The 21,913-nt window shown below is 47.4% G+C and overlaps 1 protein-coding gene across 4 annotated transcripts in view; it reads left to right on the top strand.

Annotated features, from left to right (window-relative positions):
- Nucleotides 1-21,913, top strand: part of LRCH1 (leucine rich repeats and calponin homology domain containing 1) — a 403,150-nt gene that overhangs the window by 189,387 nt on the left and 191,850 nt on the right. For all 4 annotated transcript variants that reach the window (XM_063952809.1, XM_063952807.1, XM_063952808.1 and 1 more), the window contains exon 2: nucleotides 12,859-13,003. In XM_063952809.1, the coding sequence (XP_063808879.1) occupies nucleotides 12,859-13,003 (145 nt within the window). The remainder of the gene's footprint in view (nucleotides 1-12,858; nucleotides 13,004-21,913) is intronic.

Below are 21,913 nucleotides of genomic sequence, written 5' to 3'. Positions count from 1 at the left end.
CATAGTGGGAGGAGCCAGTGCACACCAGGTAGTCCTAAATCTTTCTTAGCTGTGCCCAGTCTCCTGCGGAGCCGCTATTCCCCATGGTCCTTACGGAGTCCCCAGCATCCACTATGACGTCAGAGAAATTATCTAACCAATGTCATAAATAAAATGGAACATTCCTTACACAAAAATGTCAATTACGTGCTATTTGTGCTGCTGAATTTCATTTTTCCAAACTTTTCTGAATCTGATTTTGAACCAGTCACTTGAATGTTTTCATGATTTCTCTATAATGCCATCATAACAAATAATATTCCCTACACTTTCGAAATCATATGTCAAGTTGCAGTATCGGTTTCTGTGTTCTGTAGTTTAATATTGTCTGTTCTTTATAGGTTCCTGTCCATGCCTTTCAACTACACACTAGCAGTTAATGCACATAGAAATTTACAGGGGATAGAAAACATTATTATATATGTAGAATCTAAAACCTAACGATATACACGAGTTATTCCCCAGAGATATGCCGCAGACAAAATATCATAAAACCCTCCTTACTGAACACGACTCTGTGTATTACAAATCACTAAAGTGTGCACAAATGCTACGGATGTTGTGATAAGTGATGTCGCTGAACAGGCACTTTGGCAGACATTGTAGGAGTGGATTAATATAGATCTATACATCAGTCCTAAAAGTAGGGCTGCATTAAGATTTGGGGGGACCCGGGCAAGCGACCTGTGGCTTTCCCTTTGTAAACCAATAGGAAAATGCTGCTTCTGACTTTTATTGGTCCGTAATGTCAGTTTGCCACTGCATTTTGCAGCCAATTAATGTTGCCATATAGTGGCGGGAGGTGATTTCAATATTGGTGGCCCCTGTTACATGGGTCATCAGGGCTGGTATTATACAAAGCACAGGATCTGTTCTTAGTCTTATGCTGCCATACACTATGTCGATATAGCGTTCGAATGTACGATTTTGCCGCCTCATTCGATGCATCTTGTGCTCATTGTGCATGTTTTGGGTACAATTACGTTGCAATGTGCGTCCCTGTGGGACGAATGTCGCATCCTCAGTGCATACGTGCAGCCCATATTATCCATCGTAATCATATGCACATCGTACCATATTTCTCATACGTCCTAGAGGATGCTGGGGTCACTTCAAGAACCATGGGGTATAGACGGGATCCGCAGGAGACATGGGCACTTTAAGACTTTCAAAGGGTGTGACCTGGCTCCTCCCTCTATGCCCCTCCTCCAGACTCCAGTTTAGAATCTGTGCCCAGGCAGACTGGATGCACACTGAGGAGCTCTACTGAGTTTCTCTGAAAAGACTTTATGTTAGGTTTATTGTTTTCAGGGAGTACTGCTGGCAACAGTCTCCCTGCTTTGTGGGACTTAGGGGAGAGAAGTCAGACCCACTTCTGTGAGTTTAAAGGCTCTGCTTCTTTGGCTACAGGACAACATTAGCTCCTGAGGGTTTGATCACTAGGTACGCCTAGGGGCTCATTCCCAGAGCCGGCCTTCACCCCCCCTTGCAGAGCCAGAAGTCAGGTGAGTAGAAGAAGCAAAGAAGACTTCAGTGACGGCTTCTAAGGTACCGCACAGCGATCGCACGCTGCGTGCCATGCTCCCACACACAGAGGCACTACAGGGTGCAGGGCATGGGATAGTGGGGTGCGGGGCGCCCTGGACAGCATATATATACCTCAATATAAGACTGGCAACAGGGGACATAGGTGCTGGGGCACTGTCCTAACCCCTGCCAGTATAAAGATTTTAACAAAAAATAAGAATTTACTTACCGATAATTCTATTTCTCGTAGTCCGTAGTGGATGCTGGGGACTCCGTAAGGACCATGGGGATAGCGGCTCCGCAGGAGACAGGGCACAAAAGTAAAAGCTTTAGGATCAGGTGGTGTGCACTGGCTCCTCCCCCTATGACCCTCCTCCAAGCCTCAGTTAGGATACTGTGCCCGGACGAGCGTACACAATAAGGAAGGATTTTGAATCCCGGGTAAGACTCATACCAGCCACACCAATCACACTGTACAACCTGTGATCTGAACCCAGTTAACAGCATGATAACAGCGGAGCCTCTGAAAAGATGGCTCACAACAATAATAACCCGATTTTTGTAACAATAACTATGTACAAGTATTGCAGACAATCCGCACTTGGGATGGGCGCCCAGCATCCACTACGGACTACGAGAAATAGAATTATCGGTAAGTAAATTCTTATTTTCTCTGACGTCCTAAACATATTTTCGCCAAATGCGGTGATAATATTGTGCGGTCATCTCCTTCCTGGCTCTGACCAGGGTAGGGATGACCTCTTCCGGAATGCCTTTTTCCCTTAGGATCCGGCGTTCAACCGCCATGCCATCAAACGCAGCCGCGGTAAGTCTTGGAACAGACATGATCCTTGCTGAAGCAAGTCCCTTCTTAGTATCTCTTGAAGTTCCGGGTACCAAGTCCTTCTTGGCCAATCCGGAGCCACGAGTATAGTTCTTACTCCTCTTCGTCTTATAATTCTCAGTACCTTGGGTATGAGAGGCAGAGGAGGGAACACATACACCGACTGGTACACCCACGGTGTTACCAGAGCGTCCCAGCTATTGCCTGAGGGTCTCTTGACCTGGCGCAATACCTGTCCAGTTTTTTGTTCAGACGGGACGCCATCATGTCCACCTTTGGTCTTTCCCAACGGTTCACAATCATGTGGAAGACTTCCAGATGAAGTCCCCACTCTCCCGGGTGGAGGTCGTGCCTGCTGAGGAAGTCTGCTTCCCAGTTGTCCACTCCCGGAATGAACACCGCTGACAGTGTTATCACATGATTTTTCGCCCAGCGAAGAATCCTTGCTGCCATTGCCCTCCTGCTTCTTGTGCCGCCCTGTCTGTTTACGTGGGCGACTGCCGTGATGTTGTCCGACTGGATCAGCACCAGTTGACTTTGAAGCAGAGGTCTTCCTAGGCTCAGAGCATTGTAACTTGCCCTTAGCTCCAGTATATTTATGTGGAGAGAAGTCTCCAGACTTGACCACACTCCTTGGAAATTTCTTCCCTGTGTGACTGCTCCCCAGCCTCTCAGGCTGGCATCCGTGGTCACCAGGACCCAGTCCTGAATGCCGAATCTGCTGCCCTCTAGTAGATGAGCACTCTGCAGCCACCACAGAAGAGACACCCTTGTCCTTGGAGACAGGATTATCCGCTGATGCATCTGAAGATGCGATCCGGACCATTCGTCCAGCAGATCCCACTGAAAAATTCTTGCGTGAAATCTGCCGAATGGAATCGCTTCGTAAGAAGCCACCATTTTTCCCAGGACTCTTGTGCATTGATGCACTGACACTTGGCCTGGTTCTAGGAGGTTCCTAACTAGCTCGGATAACTCCCTGGCTTTCTCCTCCGGGAGAAACACCTTTTTCTGGACTGTGTCCAGAATCATCCCTAGGAACAGCAGACGTGTCGTCGGAATCAGCTGCGATTTTGGAATATTTAGAATCCATCCGTGCTGTCGTAGTACTACTTGAGATAGTGCTACTCCGACCTCCAACTGTTCTCTGGACCTTGCCCTTATCAGGAGATCGTCCAAGTAAGGGATAATTAAGACGCCTTTTCTTTGAAGAAGAATCATCATTTCGGCCATTACCTTGGTAAAGACCCGTGGTGCCGTGGACAATCCAAACGGCAGCGTCTGAAACTGATAGTGACAGTTCTGTACCACGAACCTGAGGTACCCTTGGTGAGAAGGGCAATTTGGGACATGGAGGTAAGCATCCTTGATGTCCAGGGACACCATATAGTCCCCTTCTTCCTGGTTCGCTATCACTGCTCTGAGTGACTCCATCTTGATTTGAACCTTTTGTATGTAAGTGTTCAAAGATTTCAGATTTAGAATAGATCTCACCGAGCCGTCTGGCTTCAGTACCACAAATAGTGTGGAATAATACCCCTTTCCTTGTTGTAGGAGGGGTACCTTGATTATCACCTGCTGGGAATACAGCTTGTGAATTGTTTCCAATACTGCCTCCCTGTCGGAGGGAGACGTTGGTACAGCAGACTTCAGGAACCTGCGAGGGGGAGACGTCTCGAATTTCCAATCTGTACCCCTGGGATACTACTTGTAGGATCCAGGGGTCCACTTGCGAGTGAGCCCACTGCGCGCTGAAACTCTTGAGACGACCCCCCACCGCCTTTGAGTCCGCTTGTACGGCCCCAGCGTCATGCTGAGGACTTGGCAGAAGCGGTGGAGGGCTTCTGTTCCTGGGAAGGGGCTGCCTGCTGCAGTCTTCTTCCCTTTCCTCTACCCCTGGGCAGATATGACTGGCCTTTTGCTCGCTTGCCCTTATGGGGACGAAAGGACTGAGGCTGAAAGACGGTGTCTTTTTTCTTTATACGGCAATACTTCCATGTGCCGTTTGGAATCTGCATCACCTGACCACTGTCGTGTCCATAAACATCTTCTGGCAGACATGGACATCGCATTTACTCTTGATGCCAGAGTGCAAATATCCCTCTGTGCATCTCTCATATATAGTAATGCATCCTTTAAATGCTCTATAGTCAATAAAATACTGTCCCTGTCAAGGGTATCAATATTTTCAGTCAGGGAATCCGACCAAGCCACCCCAGCGCTGCACATCCAGGCTGAGGCGATCGCTGGTCGCAGTATAACACCAGTATGTGTGTATATACTTTTTAGGATATTTTCCAGCCTCCTATTAGCTGGCTCCTTGAGGGCGGCCGTATCTGGAGACTGTAACACCACTTGTTTTGATAAGCGTGTGAGCGCCTTATCCACCCTAGGGGGTGTTTCCCAACGCGCCCTAACTTCTGGCGGAAAAGGGTATAACGCCAATAATTTTCTATCGGGGAAAACCCACGCATCATCACACACTTAATTTAATTTATCTGATTCAGGAAAAACTACAGGTAGTTTTTTCACACCCCACATAATACCCTTTTTTGTGGTACTTGTAGTATCAGAAATATGTAACACCTCCTTCATTGCCCTTAACATGTAACGTGTGGTCCTAATGGAAAATACGTTTGTTTCTTCACCGTCGACACTGGAGTCAGTGTCCGTGTCTGTGTCGACCGACTGAGGTAATGGGCGTTTTAAAGCCCCTGACGGTGTTTGAGACGCCTGGACAGGTACTAATTGGTTTGCCGGCCGTCTCATGTCGTCAACCGACCTTGCAGCGTGTTGACATTATCACGTAATTCCCTAAATAAGCCATCCATTCCGGTGTCGACTCCCTAGAGAGTGACATCACCATTACAGGCAATTGCTCCGCCTCCTCACCAACATCGTCCTCACACATGTCGACACACACGTACCGACACACAGCACACACACAGGGAATGCTCTGATAGAGGACAGGACCCCACTAGCCCTTTGGGGAGACAGAGGGAGAGTTTGCCAGCACACACCAAAACGCTATAATTTTACAGGGACAACCTTATATAAGTGTTTTCCCTTATAGCATCTTAATATGTAATAATATCGCCACAAAAATGCCCCCCCTCTCTGTTTTAACCCTGTTTCTGTAGTGCAGTGCAGGGGAGAGCCTGGGAGCCTTCCCACCAGCAGTTCTGTGAGGGAAAATTGGCGCTGTGTGTTGAGGAGAATATGTCCCGCCCCCTTTTCGGCGGGCTTCTTCTCCCGTTTTTCTGACAACCTGGCAGGGGTTAAATACATCCATATAGCCCCAGAGGCTATATGTGATGTATATTTAGCCAGCATAGGTACTTTCATTGCTGCCCAGGGCGCCCCCCCCAGCGCCCTGCACCCTCAGTGACCGTTGGTGTGAAGTGTGCTGAGAGCAATGGCGCACAGCTGCAGTGCTGTGCGCTACCTTAAGAAGACTGGGAAGTCTTCAGCCGCCGATTTCTGGACCTCTTCTCTCTTCAGCATCTGCAAGGGGGTCGGCGGCGCGGCTCCGGTGACCCATCCAGGCTGTACCTGTGATCGTCCCTCTGGAGCTAGTGTCCAGTAGCCTAAGAAGCCAATCCATCCTGCACGCAGGTAAGTTCACTTCTTCTCCCCTAAGTCCCTCGTAATAAAACTTTTACTCTAAGCAGCTCTTTAGGAGAGCCACCTAGATTGCACCCTTCTCGGCCGGGCACAAAAACCTAACTGAGGCTTGGAGGAGGGTCATAGGGGGAGGAGCTTTTACTTTTGTGCCCTGTCTCCTGCGGAGCCGCTATCCCCATGGTCCTTACGGAGTCCCCAGCATCCACTTAGGACGTCAGAGAAATAAAATAGCGGGACTGAAGCGTGCCATTACGGGGGCGGGGCTTAGCTCACACAGCCAGCGCCATTTTCTCTTTCAGAGACGCTGGTCCTTCCTCACACTGCTGAAAGTATCAGGGTGCAAAACGGGGGGGGGTGCACAGTAAAATTGGTGCAATATATGTTTAATATAAAAGCGCTGCAGGTTTGGGGACATTCTATAGTGTTCAGAACTTTTGATTAAGCGCTGGGTTATGAGCTGGCAAACTGTCTGTGTCTCTCTGACATGTTTGGAAATGTGTGTCGGCATGTCTGAGGAGGAGTGCTTCCCACAAACGGCTGTGGGAGTGACCCTGTAGGCACCGCCGACTCCTGATTGGTGCATGTGTGTCAACATGTAGGTGGATGAATGATTTTCCCAAGTGAAAACTATATTAGGGACACAGACGGGGGTGGGTGGCCCTGTCTGCACCACCAATATTTTACTGGGTAAAAAATTGCATGTTAATGTGATGCATATCTGAAAGGGCTATGTATATATATATATATATATATATATATATATATATATATATGTAGTAAGGTTGAATAAATCGGTGTAATAGACACAGTTATATCTATGGATGTCTTGTTCATAGCTATATTTCCCTCAGACCCCTCGGGGTCGCAAACAGGTTATTTTGCCCAGTTGCTACTCCCTGATGAGATGCGAAAAAAAATAAGAGAGCATTTAGTACATGATTAGTGCATACTAAAGACGTATTAACGTCACTGTGGACCCTGCTGTTCCGAACAAAGGGGTCTATGTGTGTATATATGTATATGTTTGAATGTATGTAATTGTGTGTGTGTGTGTACATATATATATATATATATATATATATAGAAGCAGAAGAATCATCGGCACTCAGCAGACTTGTAATAGAGTAAAAAAATCTTTAATCCGGTCTTACGCCGTTTCGTGGACTGCGCCCCGTCTTCAGGGACAAATCATCTGAAGAAAAATAATCATGGTGCTAATATTAAAAATCAAGTGAAAATTAAAGTTAAAAAACACAGAATAAGGGAATTACTGTGGAACTATATGTAATAAAGGAATTTACACTTTATCTATCAGCACAGAAAGCAATATATTAAATAAAGGACAAACTTATTCCAAAAAAGTGTTCCAGGAGATTTTATCATTTAGTCCCTTAGGGTGAATAGTGTCCAGTACATAAATCCACCTAGATTCTAATATAAGCAGTTTTTTTAGCTCGATCCCCTCCCCGTGCGTTTTCTGGCACGTGGTCTATTATTTTATATTTTAAAGATGACATTTGGTGTTTTGCTTCCCTAAAGTGCCGTGCCACTGGCTGTTCAGGAATTTTGATTTTTTGTTCCAAAGACGATTTAATAGAAGATGTCAAAAGCCGGGGTTTCGCTCCTGTGGTGGCTCCACGCCTCGCACATAATGGAGGGACGCAGGTTCGGTATTCAGGACTGGGTCCTGGTAACCACGGATGCAAGTCTCCGAGGCTGGGGAACTGTCACTCAGGCAAATAGCTTCCAAGAAAAATGCTAAAGTCGGGAAGCCTTTCTTCACATGAATATGCTGGGATTGAGAGCCGTTTACAACGGCCTCCAACAGGCGGTACATCTTCTTCAAGATCACCCCGTGCAGATCCAGTTGGACAAGGTAACAGCAAGGCCAGGGCCGGTGCTAGGGTGTTCGGTGCCCCCCTGCAAACTATAAATTTGCGCCCTCCCATAGTTTACAAAGGGACAGCGCGCGGCAAAAAAGGGGTGTGGTCTCACAAAGAATGGGTGGTACCACACAATAGTACTCCCATTTCAAATTACGCCACACAGTAGCACAATCTTATTCACATTACCCCGCACATAGAAGTGCTGTTTATACACATAATAGCCTGTAGTAGCACCGATTATACCAATAGCCCCTGTAGTAGTAGTAGTAGTAGTAGTACCACTTATACGCATAATAGCCTCTGTGGTAGCACCGCTTATACACATAACAGCCCCTGTAGTAGCGCCACTGATGCAAACAATAGCCCCAGTACAAGTGGCGCTTATACACATAATAGCACCCCCCCCCCATGCAAGATTGGGGCAGTGCGCGCGAAAAATATATAGGGGCGTGGATTCATGGGGAAGGGGCGTGGCCACAAAATAATACCAATTCATACTACGGTGCACAGTAGTCTCCATTATTCAAATTACGCTGCACAGTAGCGCCACTACACCAGCTAGAGCTCTTTTACACATTACAGCAGCCAGTCCACAAGTTTACATATTATGGCAGACAGCATCCCCCTTTTTACACATTACGGCAGACAGCGTCCCCCTTTTTACACATTACGGCAGACAGCGTCCCCCTTTTTACACATTACGGCAGACAGCGTCCCCCTTTTTACACATTACGGCAGACAGCGTCCCCCTTTTTACACATTACAGCAGACAGCGTCCCCCTTTTTACACATTACGGCAGACTGCGTCCCCCTTTTTACACATTACGGCAGACTGCGTCCCCCTTATTACACATTATGGCAGACAGCGTCCCCCTGGACAGGAGCCGCAGGATGAGGGAAGCGCATCCCAGCATTCACAGCAGCGCCGGGGCAGCCAATGCGGAAGGAGAGGGGACTGCTGCAGCGGCGCCACTACCAATTACATAGCGCTGCTGCGGCTCCAGTCCTCCTCCCTCCTCCCCTGCATCCGGCGCTGCTGCTCTTCTCTTCTCCTCCAGCCGCGGTGCATGGGCGCACACAGCACAGAACAGGCGGCTTGTAATGAGTCAATTTGACTCATTACATGCCGCTGGCCGTGCGCCCTCAGGGCAACTGCACTGTGTGCCAGGCAAACCTGTAGTTACGGCGCTGGTACACACACACACACACACACACCTTCTCACTCACTCCCTCACTCCCTCAACATATCATCTGGCTGGCTGGCTGGTCGGATTGTAGTAGCACAAGCAGCTTCCTCTGCACTAAAGCCTGGTCCCGTGTAGCTCCGCCCCTCTGCGTTGTGTAGCTCCGCCCCCTTTTCGGACAGGATATGGACACTGCAGGAAGGGGAGGAGGGGGGGTGTAGGAGGAGGCTCAAGCTGCCGTCGCCGCTGCCTGTCAAACGATGTGACAGGCAAAGCAGCCGGCAGCAGCAGGGTCCCATGCACAGCACAGGGATGCAAAGCAGGCAGAGCGCCTCTCCTTCCTGGCGCCTATCTGCTTTGCATCCCTTTGCTGAGCGGGTAGCGTCGGGCCTGAGCAAGGCGGAACAAAAAGCAGAGCGGAAATGGCAGAGGTGACGGAGATTCTCCTCTGGGCAGAAAAATATGTAAGGGCTCTGTCGGCAGTTTTCATTCCGGCGGACAACTGGGAAGCATGCTTCCTCAGCAGACACGATCTCCGTCCGGGAGAGTGGGACCTCCACCAAGAAGTCTTTGCAGAGGTGACAAGTCTTTGGGGAGTTCCTCCAGTAGACAGGAGGACTTCTCGTCTCAATGAGAAGCTTCGGAAGAATTGTCCCAGGTCAAGAGACCCTCAGGCAATAGCGGTAGTTGCTCTGGTGACCCAGTGGCTGTTCCGGTCCGTGTATTCCTGATCCCAAAAGTTCTCGGGATAATAAGAAGAACAAAGGTTTGGGCAATTTTCACTGCCCCAGACTTGCCAAGGAGGGCTTGGTGCCCAGATCTTCAGGAGTTGCTCATTAAAAGATCCTGGGCCTTTTCCTTTTCGCGAGGACCTACTGCGGTAGGTACCGTGCGTGTACCTAGACTTGCCGCGGCTACGTTTGACGGCATGATTGTTGAGCGCCGAATCCTACCCCGGTAGGGTATTCCCAAGGAAGTCTCCCCCACTCTTACTCAGGCCAGGAAAGGAGTAACGTCTAAACATTACCACCGTTTTTGGAGAAAATATGTGTCTTGGTGTATATCCAAGACAGTTTCAATGGAAGTGTGACTCCATTATGGTCCAGTTTTCTGCATTGGAAATCTTTTTTCTGAAACTAGTAGCTTCCCTTCCGGAAGTTCAGTTTTGCGTGAAAGACGTGTTGCGCGTCCAACCTTCATTTGTGCCTATAGTGGCACCTTGGGATCGTAATGTGGTGTTGCAGTTCCTTCAATCACATTGGTTTGAACCTTTCCGGGAGGTGGAGTTGCGATTCCTCACTTGTAAAGTGCTCATTCTATTGGCCTTGGCATCTTCAAGGCGGGTGTCTGGGTTAGCGACCTTGTCTCACAAGAGCCCTTATTTGATCTTCCAGGAAGATAGAGCTGAATTGAGGACACGTCAGTAATTTCTTCCGAAGGTGGTTTTCCGCTTTCCACATGAACCAACCTATTGTGGTGCCTGTGGCTACTGACTCCTTCGCTTAGTCAAAATCTCTGGAGGTGGTCAGAGCTTTGAAGAAGATTGTGTCGCCTGAGCGGCTCAGATTAGGAAAACAGAGGCTCTGGTTGTCCTGTATGCTCCCAACAAGGTTGGGTGTTCTGCTTCCAAGAAGATCACTACATGCTGGATCTGGAACACCATTCAGCACGCTCATTCCACGGCTGGAATGCCGTTGCCGGTATCGGTGAAAGCCCATTCTACTAGGGAGGTGGGCTCATCCGGGGCGGCTGTCCGGGGGGTCTCGGCATTGCAACTTTGCTGAGCAGCTACTTGGTTGGGGTCAAACACATTTGCAAAGTTCTACAAGTTTGACACCTTGGCCGATGAAGACCTTACGTTGGTCAATCGGTGCTGCAGAGTCATCCGCACTCTCCCGCCCGTTCTGGAACTTTGGTATTAACCCCATGGTTCTTGAAGTGACCCCAGCATACTGTAGGACGTATGAGAAAATAGGATTTTAATACCTACCGGTAAATCCTTTTCTCTTAGTCCGTAGAGGATGCTGGGCGCCCGTCCCAGTGCGTACTGTATCTGCAGTTATTGGTTGTAGTTTCACACAGGTTTTGTTGCGGTTTGGTCAGCATAGTGCTGAAAATTCTTCATGCCGGTTGGCTTGTGTTCATGCTTGAGGTGTGAGCTGGTAAGATGCTCACCGTGGTTTACCAATAAATCCTTTTCCTCGAAATGTCCGTCTGCCTAGGCACAGTTTCCTTAAACTGGAGTCTGGAGGAGGGGCATAGAGGGAGGAGCCAGCCAATCCGCTCCTAACTGACATTTTTCAAACACAGCCTGTGACATGGCAGTTAGGAGCTGATTGGCTGGTGCTTTTTCACTCTCCATTTTATCACTGTCCAAGCGATGATGCATCTAGCCCCCCCCCCGTGTGACTCGTGTGTCTGGGACTGCCAGGGAGCTGCTGGGGAGGTTGAAGGGAAATCGTGATATGACTCGCATCGAATGCGGGTCGTCCTGATGTATGGCCAAAATAACTTTAAGATTGATTTTTTAAATTCAGTTCAGAGCCATAATAATTTTCAAGGACATTATGTTCCTGAGCGAATGTGCCACGCACGGCACAGTGTAGGTGGGCATCTGCGTATTAGAATCAGCAGACTATTGTGTGTGATTATTGAACATGATTATAATGTAAGCTATTGAAATACTATAAAGCAAAATTCTCCCCAAATCTTCAGTATCACCCGTAGCCCCACTCCCTGAATGCCCAGGACATGCACCATGCAGCCATTTAGTCTAGTAACTCCCACAGTTTCCCAGCATGTGCCAACATGTTCACCCAAACCCTTTGCAGTTCTATATTCTCCTCATGTCTGGGGAGTTTGTCTTGCATAGATGATCATGAAGTCTTATTCCGGCTCTGGTCCTGCATCTAAAACACCGGCAGAACCTTACATATTCATGTAACAATAGAAGTCACAAGCAAGCAGTGGTGAAAACACAAAAATGTTACCCATTGTTCATGGTTTGTTTTTAATACTACTTGTGTCGGCTACAAGTCGGTAATCGACAATCCTGATTTATGCAAGGAGATTAAGAAAATTGCAAGATAGGTTCACAAACTGGAGTTGCATGCTCCTCTTTCCATCCCTAGAAGCACTGCCCTAGTAATCCGTATAACTGCCTTATAATGTTATAATTATAGGGCGCATGGGGCTTTGGGCCTGATTCAGTGCTTTATGCAATGCTGATGTTCATGCTAGAGCACATGCACAAATATTTCTAATAAGTCCTACAGCTCATGCATTAATGGTTGTACACATAAAGGTGCTATTGTGCTCGGGATATATAGCATCAGAAATGTGGAAAAGTGATTGGTGTTCCTGGGCGGTGACTGGGAAATAGCTAGAAATGCACACAAAAATGGACCGTTCAATTGGCATGTTATTGGAGCGTCTCAGGTGTCTCAGTGCAATTGGCTGCACTCACAGGCACAAGCATTGGAGACCATGGTCAGATGGAGACACTGCACCTGCCATAATGCTGGTGAAAGTTTTGATGTATAATGACACACCAATCGGTATTACAGCATGCACAGATGCTAAAAGGGGGCATCTCATACACTGTACATTCAGGCCCTTTGTGTGCTGCATAACCTACTATATGCCAATATGTTGTACTGAAGATTTGTAGAAACACAAAGTGAAAAGAAACCCTACACATTTAATAGGGTGTGTTTTTCCAATAACAATGTGTACTTATGTTTCTCCCACACAGATTTCTCCAAGAATAGGCTGACAGAAGTACCGGTGGAAGTGTGTCATTTTGTGTCCCTGGAAGCCCTCAACTTATATCACAATTGTATCAAAATGATTCCTGAAACATTAGCACATTTGCAGATGCTGACGTACTTAAATATAAGGTTAGTGCTATATTTTTGTGTATCTTTATAGACTATTGTATGATAGTTCCTCATTTCTTGTGTGCTGTTTACAGTACAGGTCGGGTATCTGTTATCTGGATACCCGAAAACCGGAATATTTTGGCCCTGTAGTGAGGCAACGCGGGCGGCGGCCAATCACAGACAGGTGCGGGAGTGGCTTTGCAGCCATTCCCTCATTGTCGCTACTACCAGGACCCACCGCGGACAGCAGCGATGCTTTTGTACTTGGCGAGTAGCTCCCTACCAGCGCAGCTCCTGTCGCTGGCAGGGAGCTACTCGTCGACCCCGCTGCCCACCACCCCAATGGTCCGGGCATGCCTGCGTTGCCCGAACCGCACACCTAAAACGGCGGCCAAACGCCATCGGCCCACCCCCTCCCGCCCAGTGACTGCCTTTACATGTCAATCAGGCAAAGGCGATCGCAGGGCTGAGATGGCCGTCAGCTGTCTGGCATGCGATGGCGCACTGCGGCGCCGGCACATGCACAGTTCAGACCTGATCGGCAGCTGTGCGAAAATGCACAGCAGCGATCAGGTCTGAATTAGGCCCCTGGTTCCAAGCATTCCGGATATGGGATGCTCAACCTGTAATAAGATTAGCTCCACTAACAATGCCTGTCACTAAGAACTAAACAACTTCAGTGTAGGCATGGATATTGTTGTACATATTGGATACCCTTATTATTGGACTGTGCATAAAAAATAAATAAAAATAATAATAATCTGAATCTGTAGGCAGACTATCTTACGCACCCTCTGCCGCATTCGCTAGCCTGCATCTTTTACACAGACCATTCCATGGTACTCCTTTTCGGCTTCATTGTGAGATGCACTTGATTGGGGTTCCGATGTATACATAGTCAGTCAGTAGGTCGACATGCACTGGGTAGACTGTTCTTGAGGTCGACAGTACAATGGTCGACACACTTTTTCGAAGTTTTACACACACATTTTTTAACTTTTGCTTGATTTACCATTCATGTAGACTACAATTGGCGAGCACAGTGGTAGTGGAGCGAGCCACCTTGCTCGAAGTGTGGCGAGCAAAACGAGCCCATGAGGGTACACGTTTACACTGATTGTGGTCACAGAGGATGAAACATACAAAATGACCCTCCAAAACTGTAGCAAATGCGTGTCGGCCTTTTTTGTGTCCACCTGTTGACCCTGTCTACCTTTTCTACTGTCTACCTTTTCCATGTTGACCTTTTAAACCTATCGACCTTTTAACGCTGTTGACCATTTGGAGTAGACCTAATGACAGTCTAATTACTGTAGATCGTCTCTTCCACGCCCACACGTAGATGCACTTTTGTGTATGAGGAACGATGTTCCTTTAACATACTGTATGTATTCTAAGTTACAAACATAGTAAGGTACTGCTACGTAACTTAAGCCCAAATTATGGCTGCAGGTTTGTGTATGTTCTTTGTATCTTCGACATTAGGGGTCTATTCATGAAACAGTGAAAAGAATGGAGAAGGGAGCCATTGTAGAAGTTGCCCATGGCAATCAATCAGCATTGATCTAACCTTTATCAAGGGCATTCTATAAAATTATAGTAGCAGATGATTGGTTGCTGTGGGCAACTTCTCCACTCTTTTTCACTGCTTCATAAATAGACCCCTTAGGGGTCTATTCATGAAGCAGTGAAAAGAGTGGAGAACTGTGCCTGTGGAGAAGTTGCCCATGGCAACCAATCAGCTGCTCCGTACAATTGTATATTATGCAAAGTCTAAATGTTACTTCAATGCTGATTGGTCGCCACGTGCAACTTCTCCACTGGCTCACTTCTCCACACTTTTCACTGCTTCATGAATAGACCCCTGAATATTCAAACATGTTGAAACCCTGCTGGCTACTGGGAGTAATATAATAACCTAATTTCCTTTGCCAACTGCCATCTAGAATGTTTTCTTCATTTATTAATTGTCTGTACAACTATTACAATTGTGCAGTAAACATACAAATTTAATAGTAATGTTTGTATTTGTTATAATTACGGTTTCTCTATCGTCCTAGTGGATGCTGGGGTTCCTGAAAGGACCATGGGGAATAGCGGCTCCGCAGGAGACAGGGCACAAAAAGTAAAGCTTTAGGATCAGGTGGTGTGCACTGGCTCCTCCCCCTATGACCCTCCTCCAAGCCTCAGTTAGATTTTTGTGCCCGGCCGAGAAGGGTGCAATCTAGGTGGCTCTCCTAAAGAGCTGCTTAGAAAAGTTTAGCTTAGGTTTTTTATTTTACAGTGAGTCCTGCTGGCAACAGGATCACTGCAACGAGGGACTTAGGGGAGAAGAAGTGAACTCACCTGCGTGCAGGATGGATTGGCTTCTTGGCTACTGGACATTAGCTCCAGAGGGACGATCACAGGTACAGCCTGGATGGTCACCGGAGCCTCGCCGCCGGCCCCCTTGCAGATGCTGAAACGAGAAGAGGTCCAGAATCGGCGGCAGAAGACTCCTCAGTCTTCTTAAGGTAGCGCACAGCACTGCAGCTGTGCGCCATTTTCCTCTCAGCACACTTCACACGGCAGTCACTGAGGGTGCAGGGCGCTGGGAGGGGGGCGCCCTGGGAGGCAAATGAAAACCTTTTTTGGCTAAAAATACCTCACATATAGCCTCCGGGGGCTATATGGAGATATTTAACCCCTGCCAGAATCCGTTAAGAGCGGGAGACGAGGCCGCTGAAAAAGGGGCGGGGCCTATCTCCTCAGCACACAGCGCCATTTTCCCTCACAGAAAGGCTGGAGGGAAGGCTCCCAGGCTCTCCCCTGCACTGCACTACAGAAACAGGGTTAAAACAGAGAGGGGGGGCACTAATTTGGCGTTAGAAATATATAAAAAAGATGCTATAAGGGAAAACACTTATATAAGGTTGTCCCTATATAATTATAGCGTTTTTGGTGTGTGCTGGCAAACTCTCCCTCTGTCTCTCCAAAGGGCTAGTAGGTCCTGTCCTCTATCAGAGCATTCCCTGTGTGTGTGCTGTGTGTCGGTACGTGTGTGTCGACATGTATGAGGACGATGTTGGTGAGGACGCGGAGCAATTGCCTGTAATGGTGATGTCACTCTCTAGGGAGTCGACACCGGAATGGATGGCTTATTTAGGGAATTACGTGATAATGTCAACACGCGCCAAGGTCGGTTGACGATATGAGACGGCCGACAAACAATTAGTACCGGTCCAGACGTCTCAAAAACACCGTCAGGGGTTTTAAAACGCCCGTTTACTTTAGTCGGTCGACACAGACACAGACAGGGACACTGAATCCAGTGTCGACGGTGAATAAACAAACGTATTCCTTATTAGGGCCACACGTTAAGGGCAATGAAGGAGGTGTTACATATTTCTGATACTACAAGTACCACAAAAGAGGGTATTATGTGGGATGTGAAAAAACTACCGTAGTTTTTCCTGAATCAGATAAATTAAATGAAGTGTGTGATGATGCGTGGGTTCCCCCCGATAGAAAATATGGGCGGTATACCCTTTCCCGCCAGAAGTTAGGGCGCGTTGGGAAACACCCCTTAGGGTGGATAAGGCGCTCACACGCTTATCAGAACAAGTGGCGGTACCGTCTATAGATAGGGCCGTCCTCAAGGAGCCAGCTGACAGGAGGCTGGAAAAATATCATAAAAAGTATATACACACATACTGGTGTTATACTGCGACCAGCGATCGCCTCAGCCTGGATGTGCAGAGCTGGGGTGGCTTGGTCGGATTCCCTGACTAAAAATATTGATACCCTTGACAGGGACAGTATTTTATTGACTATAGAGCATTTAAAGGATGTATTTCTATATATGCGAGATGCACAGAGGGATATTTGCACTCTGGCATCAAGAGTAAGTGCGATGTCCATATCTGCCAGAAGATGTTTATGGACACGACAGTGGTCAGGTGATGCAGATTCCAAACGGCACAAAGGTGTATGGCCGTATAAAGGAAGAGGAGTTATTTGGGGTCGGTCCATCGGACCTGGTGGCCACGGCAACTGCTGGAAAATCCACCGTTTTTACCCTAAGTCACATCTCTGCAGAAAAAGACACCGTCTTTTCAGCTTCAGTCCTTTCATCCCTATAAGAGTCATATCTGCCCAGGGATAGAGGAAAGGGAAGAAGACTGCAGCAGGCAGCCCATTCCCAGGAACAGAAGCGTTCCACCGCTTCTGACAAGCTCTCAGCATGACGCTGAGACCGTACAGGACCCCTGGATCCTACAAGTAGTATCCCAGGGGTACAGTTTGGAATGTCGAGACGTTTCCCCTGCGCAGGCTCCTGAAGTCTGCTTTACCAAGGTCTCTCTCCGACAAGGAGGCAGTATGGGAAAAAATTCACGAGCTGTATTCCCAGCAGGTGATAATTAAATTACCCCTCCTACAACAAGAAAAGGGGTATTATTCCACACTATATTGTGGTACTGAAGCCAGAAGGCTAGGTGAGACCTATTCTAAATCTAAAAAAATTTGAACACTTACAAAGGTTCAAATCAAGATGGAGTCACTCAGAGCAGTGATAACGAACCGGGAAGAAGGGGACTATCTGGTGTCCCGAGACATCAGGGATGCTTACCTCCATGTCCCAAATTTGCCCTTATCACTAAGGGTACCTCAGGTTCGTGGTACAGAACTGTCACTATCAGTTTCAGACGCTGCCGTTTGGATTGTCTACGGCACCCCGGGTCTTTACCAAGGTAATGGCCGAAATGATGGTTCTTCTTCGAAGAAAAGGCGTCTAAATTATCCCTTACTTGGACGATCTCCTGATAAGGGCAAAGTCCAGGGAACAGTTGGAGGTCGGAGTAGCACTATCTCGGATACTGTTACAACAGCAGGGGTGGATTCTAAATATTCCAAAATCGCAGCTGATCCCGACAACAAGTCTCCTGTGCTTAGGGATGATTCTGGACACAGTCCAGAAAAAGGTGTTTCTCCCGGAAGAGAAAGCCAGGGAGTTATCCGAGCTAGTCAGGAACCTCCTAAAATCAGTGCATCATTGCACAAGGGCCATGGTAAAAAAATGGTGACTTCCTTCGAAGCAATTCCAGTCGGCAGATTTCATGCAAGAACTTTTCAGTGGGATCTGCTGGACAAATGGTCCGGATCGCATCTTCAGATGCATCAGCGGATAACCCTATATCCAAGGACAAGGGTGTCTCTCCTGTGGTGGTTACAGAGTGCTCATCTTCTAGAGGGCCGCAGATTCGGCATTCAGTTTTGGATGTTGGTGACCACGGAGGCCAGCCCGAGAGGCTGGGGAGCAGTCACACAAGGAAAAAATTTCCAGGGAGTGTGATCAAGTCTGGAGATTTTTCTCCACATAAATATAGCTAAGGGTAAATTTATAATGCTCTAAGCTTAGCAAGACCTCTGCTTCAAGGTCAGCCGGTATTGATCCAGTGGGATAAAACATCACGGCAGTCGCCCACGTAAATAGACAGGGCGGCACAAGAAGCAGGAGGGCAGTGGCAAAAACTGCAAGGACTTTTCGCTGGGCGGAAAATCATGTGATAGCACTGTCAGCAGTGTTTCATTCCGGGAATGGAAACTGGGAAGCAGACTTCCTCAGTAGGCACGACCTCCACCCGGCAGAGTGGGAACTTCATGGGGAAGTTTTCCACATAATTGTAAACCGTTGGGAATTACCAAAGGTGGACATGATGGCGTCCCGTCTGAACAAAAAACGGGACAGGTATTGCGCCAGGTTAAGAGACCCTCAGGCAATAGCTGTGGACGTTCTGGTAACACCGTGGGTGTACCAGTCGGTGTATGTGTTCCATCCTCTGCTTTTCATACCTAAGGTACTGAGAATTATAAGACGTAGAGGAGTAAGAACTATACTCATGGCTCCGGATTGGCCAAGGAGGACTTGGTACCCGGAACTTCAAGAGATGCTCACAGAGGACTTATGGCCTCTGCCGCTAAGAAGGGACTTGTTTCAGCAAGTACCATGTCTGTTCCAAGACTTACCGCAGCTGCGTTTGACGGCATGGCGGTGGAACGCCGGATCCTAAGGGAAAAGGCATTCAGGAAGAGGTCATTCCTACCCTGGTCAAAGCCAGAAAGGAGGTGACCGCACAACATTATCACCACATGTGGCGAAAATATGTTGCGTGGTGTGAGGCCAGGAAGGCCCCACGAAGAAATTTCAACTCGGTCGATTCCTGCATTTCTTGCAAACAGGAGTGTCTATGGGCCTCAAATTGGGGTCCATTAAGGTTCAAATTTCGGCCCTGTCGATTTTTCTTCCAGAAAGAATTGGCTTCAGTTCCTGAAGTCCAGAAGTTTGTCAAGGGAGTATTGCATATACAACCCCCTTTTGTGCCTCCAGTGGCACTGTGGGATCTCAACGTAGTTCTGGGATTCCTCAAAACACATTGGTTTAAAACCAGTCAAATCTGTGGATTTGAAACATCTCACATGAAAAGTGAACATGCTCTTGGACCTGGCCTGGACCAGGCGAGTGTCAAATTGGTGGTTTTTTTTTTTTCTCAAAAAAGCCCATATCTGTTTGTCCATTCGGACAGGGCAGAGCTGCGGACTCGTCCCCAGTTCTCTCCCTAAGGTGGTGTCAGTGTTTCACCTGAACCAGCTTATTGTGGTGTCTTGCGCCTACTAGGGACTTGGAGGACTCCAAGTTGCTAGATGTGGTCAGGGCCCTGAAAATATAGGTTCCAGGACGGCTGGAGTCAGGAAAACTGACTTGCTGTTATCCTGTATGCACCCAACAAACTGGGTGCTCTTGCTTTTAAGCAGACTTTTGCTAGTTGGATGTGTAATACAATTCAGCTTGCACATTCTGTGGCAGGCCTGCCACAGCCAAAATATGTAAATGCCCATTCCACAAGGAAGGTGGGCTCATCTTGGGCGGCTGCCCGAGGGGTCTCGGCTTTACAACTTTGCCGAGCGGCTATTTAGTCAGGGGCAAACACGTTTGTAAAATCCTACAAATTTGATACCCTGGCTAAGGAGGACCTGGAGTTCTCTCATTCGGTGCTGCAGTCATCCGCACTCTCCCGCCCGTTTGGGAGCTTTGGTATAATCCCCATGGTCCTTTCAGGAACCCCAGCATCCACTAGGACGATAGAGAAAATAAGAATTTACTTACCGATAATTCTATTTCTCGGAGTCCGTAGTGGATGCTGGGCGCCCATCCCAAGTGCGGATTATCTGCATTACTTGTACATAGTTACAAAAATCGGGTTATTATTGTTGTGAGCCATCTTTTCAGAGGCTCCGCTGTTATCATACTGTTAACTGGGTTCAGATCACAGGTTGTACAGTGTGATTGGTGTGGCTGGTATGAGTCTTACCCGGGATTCATAAATCCTTCCTTATTGTGTACGCTCGTCCGGGCACAGTACCTAACTGAGGCTTGGAGGAGGGTCATAGGGGGAGGAGCCAGTGCACACCACCTGATCCTAAAGCTTTACTTTTTGTGCCCTGTCTCCTGCGGAGCCGCTATTCCCCATGGTCCTTTCAGGAACCCCAGCATCCACTACGGACTCCGAGAAATAGAATTATCGGTAAGTAAATTCTTATTTTTTCTGGTTTTCCGTGCTTTTGTTTATTACAATTTTTTTTTACAGAAATGTTTGTTTACTATTTGCGCTATGTTGGGGCTATATTTACGAAGCTGCGGATTTTGTAAGCCTGGCATGCTTTAAACTGATTATGAGTGATACTTTACATATTCGTCTTCAACCTGCCAACAAATCACGGCTTACAAGAGCTGCCACTTCATAAATATTAGGTTTTTTTTCTTGCTTTGTTTTTTTGTGTTAATGTAATTAATGTACCACAGAAAATGAAAAGCTCGATATAATGTGTTATTTTTCTTACTATTTAAAAAAAGTCTGTCACAATTTCATAAACTACGATCATAATTTCTCCTCACTGTAAGAGGAGAGAGGATGTGTGATTCCAGGGAACACAGGGGCAGATGTATTAACCTGGAGAAGGCATAAGGAAGTGATAAACCAGTGATATGTGCAAGGTGATAAAGGCACCAGCCAATCAGATCCTAACTGTCAATTTACATATTGGAGCTGATTGGCTGTTTCATTTATCACCTTGCACATATCACTGGTTTATCACTTCCTTATGCCTTCTCCAGGTTAATACATCTGCCCCACAGTACCAAGCGAGAGACAGGGGAGGTGATGAGGAGAGGCAGATGGGCCACTGGTATCCGGTCTATAGATCTACACTAAAAAGGTCTACAGTCAATAGGTCGACCACTTATGGTAGAAATGCATTAGGTTGACAGGGTCAAAAGGTCAGCATGACAATGGTCGACACAGGGATTTTTTTTTTTTACTTTTTCATACTTCACCATCCACGTCGACTACGATTGGAAATAGTAACATGTGCTGAGCGTGGCCGTAGAAGAGCGATGCAACTTGACCTAAGCACGGCGAGCGAAGCAACGCGGTACACTAATGGGGCTTGTTTGTGGCAGAAAAGGGACAAAACACCCAAAATAACAAAAAAAAAAGTGTCTACCTATTCTTTGTTGACCTTTTGACCCTGTCGACCTAAACATGTCTACCATTAGTGGTTGACCTATTGACTGTATACCTTCTTAGTGTAGATCTAATAATCCACACCCGAACTACTTACCACAGACACTGAGGGCATGCTGATGCACTACAGCTTTGAACAGCGAGGCTTGAAGAAGCCTGTGCAAGTAGCAAACCCGCTACAGATTTTCACGGTGCTTCCCATTCCCTATAGTATGGCAGCACTGACATGGGAAGCAGAGTGCTAAAGTTACTGCCTCTTGCACAGACTCTTTCAAGCTTCACTGGGGATGTAGATGTCAGGCTTTTTTTAAGATTAAAAGCAAAACCACCCAGAAATATCACTGATATATATTTTTTTAAGCTAAAA

Source organism: Pseudophryne corroboree, chromosome 2, assembly GCF_028390025.1.
Source record: "Pseudophryne corroboree isolate aPseCor3 chromosome 2, aPseCor3.hap2, whole genome shotgun sequence".
Lineage (NCBI taxonomy): Eukaryota > Metazoa > Chordata > Amphibia > Anura > Myobatrachidae > Pseudophryne > Pseudophryne corroboree.
The sequence above is the reverse complement of the archived record's forward strand: the minus strand, read 5'-3'. Positions and strand labels throughout refer to the sequence as shown.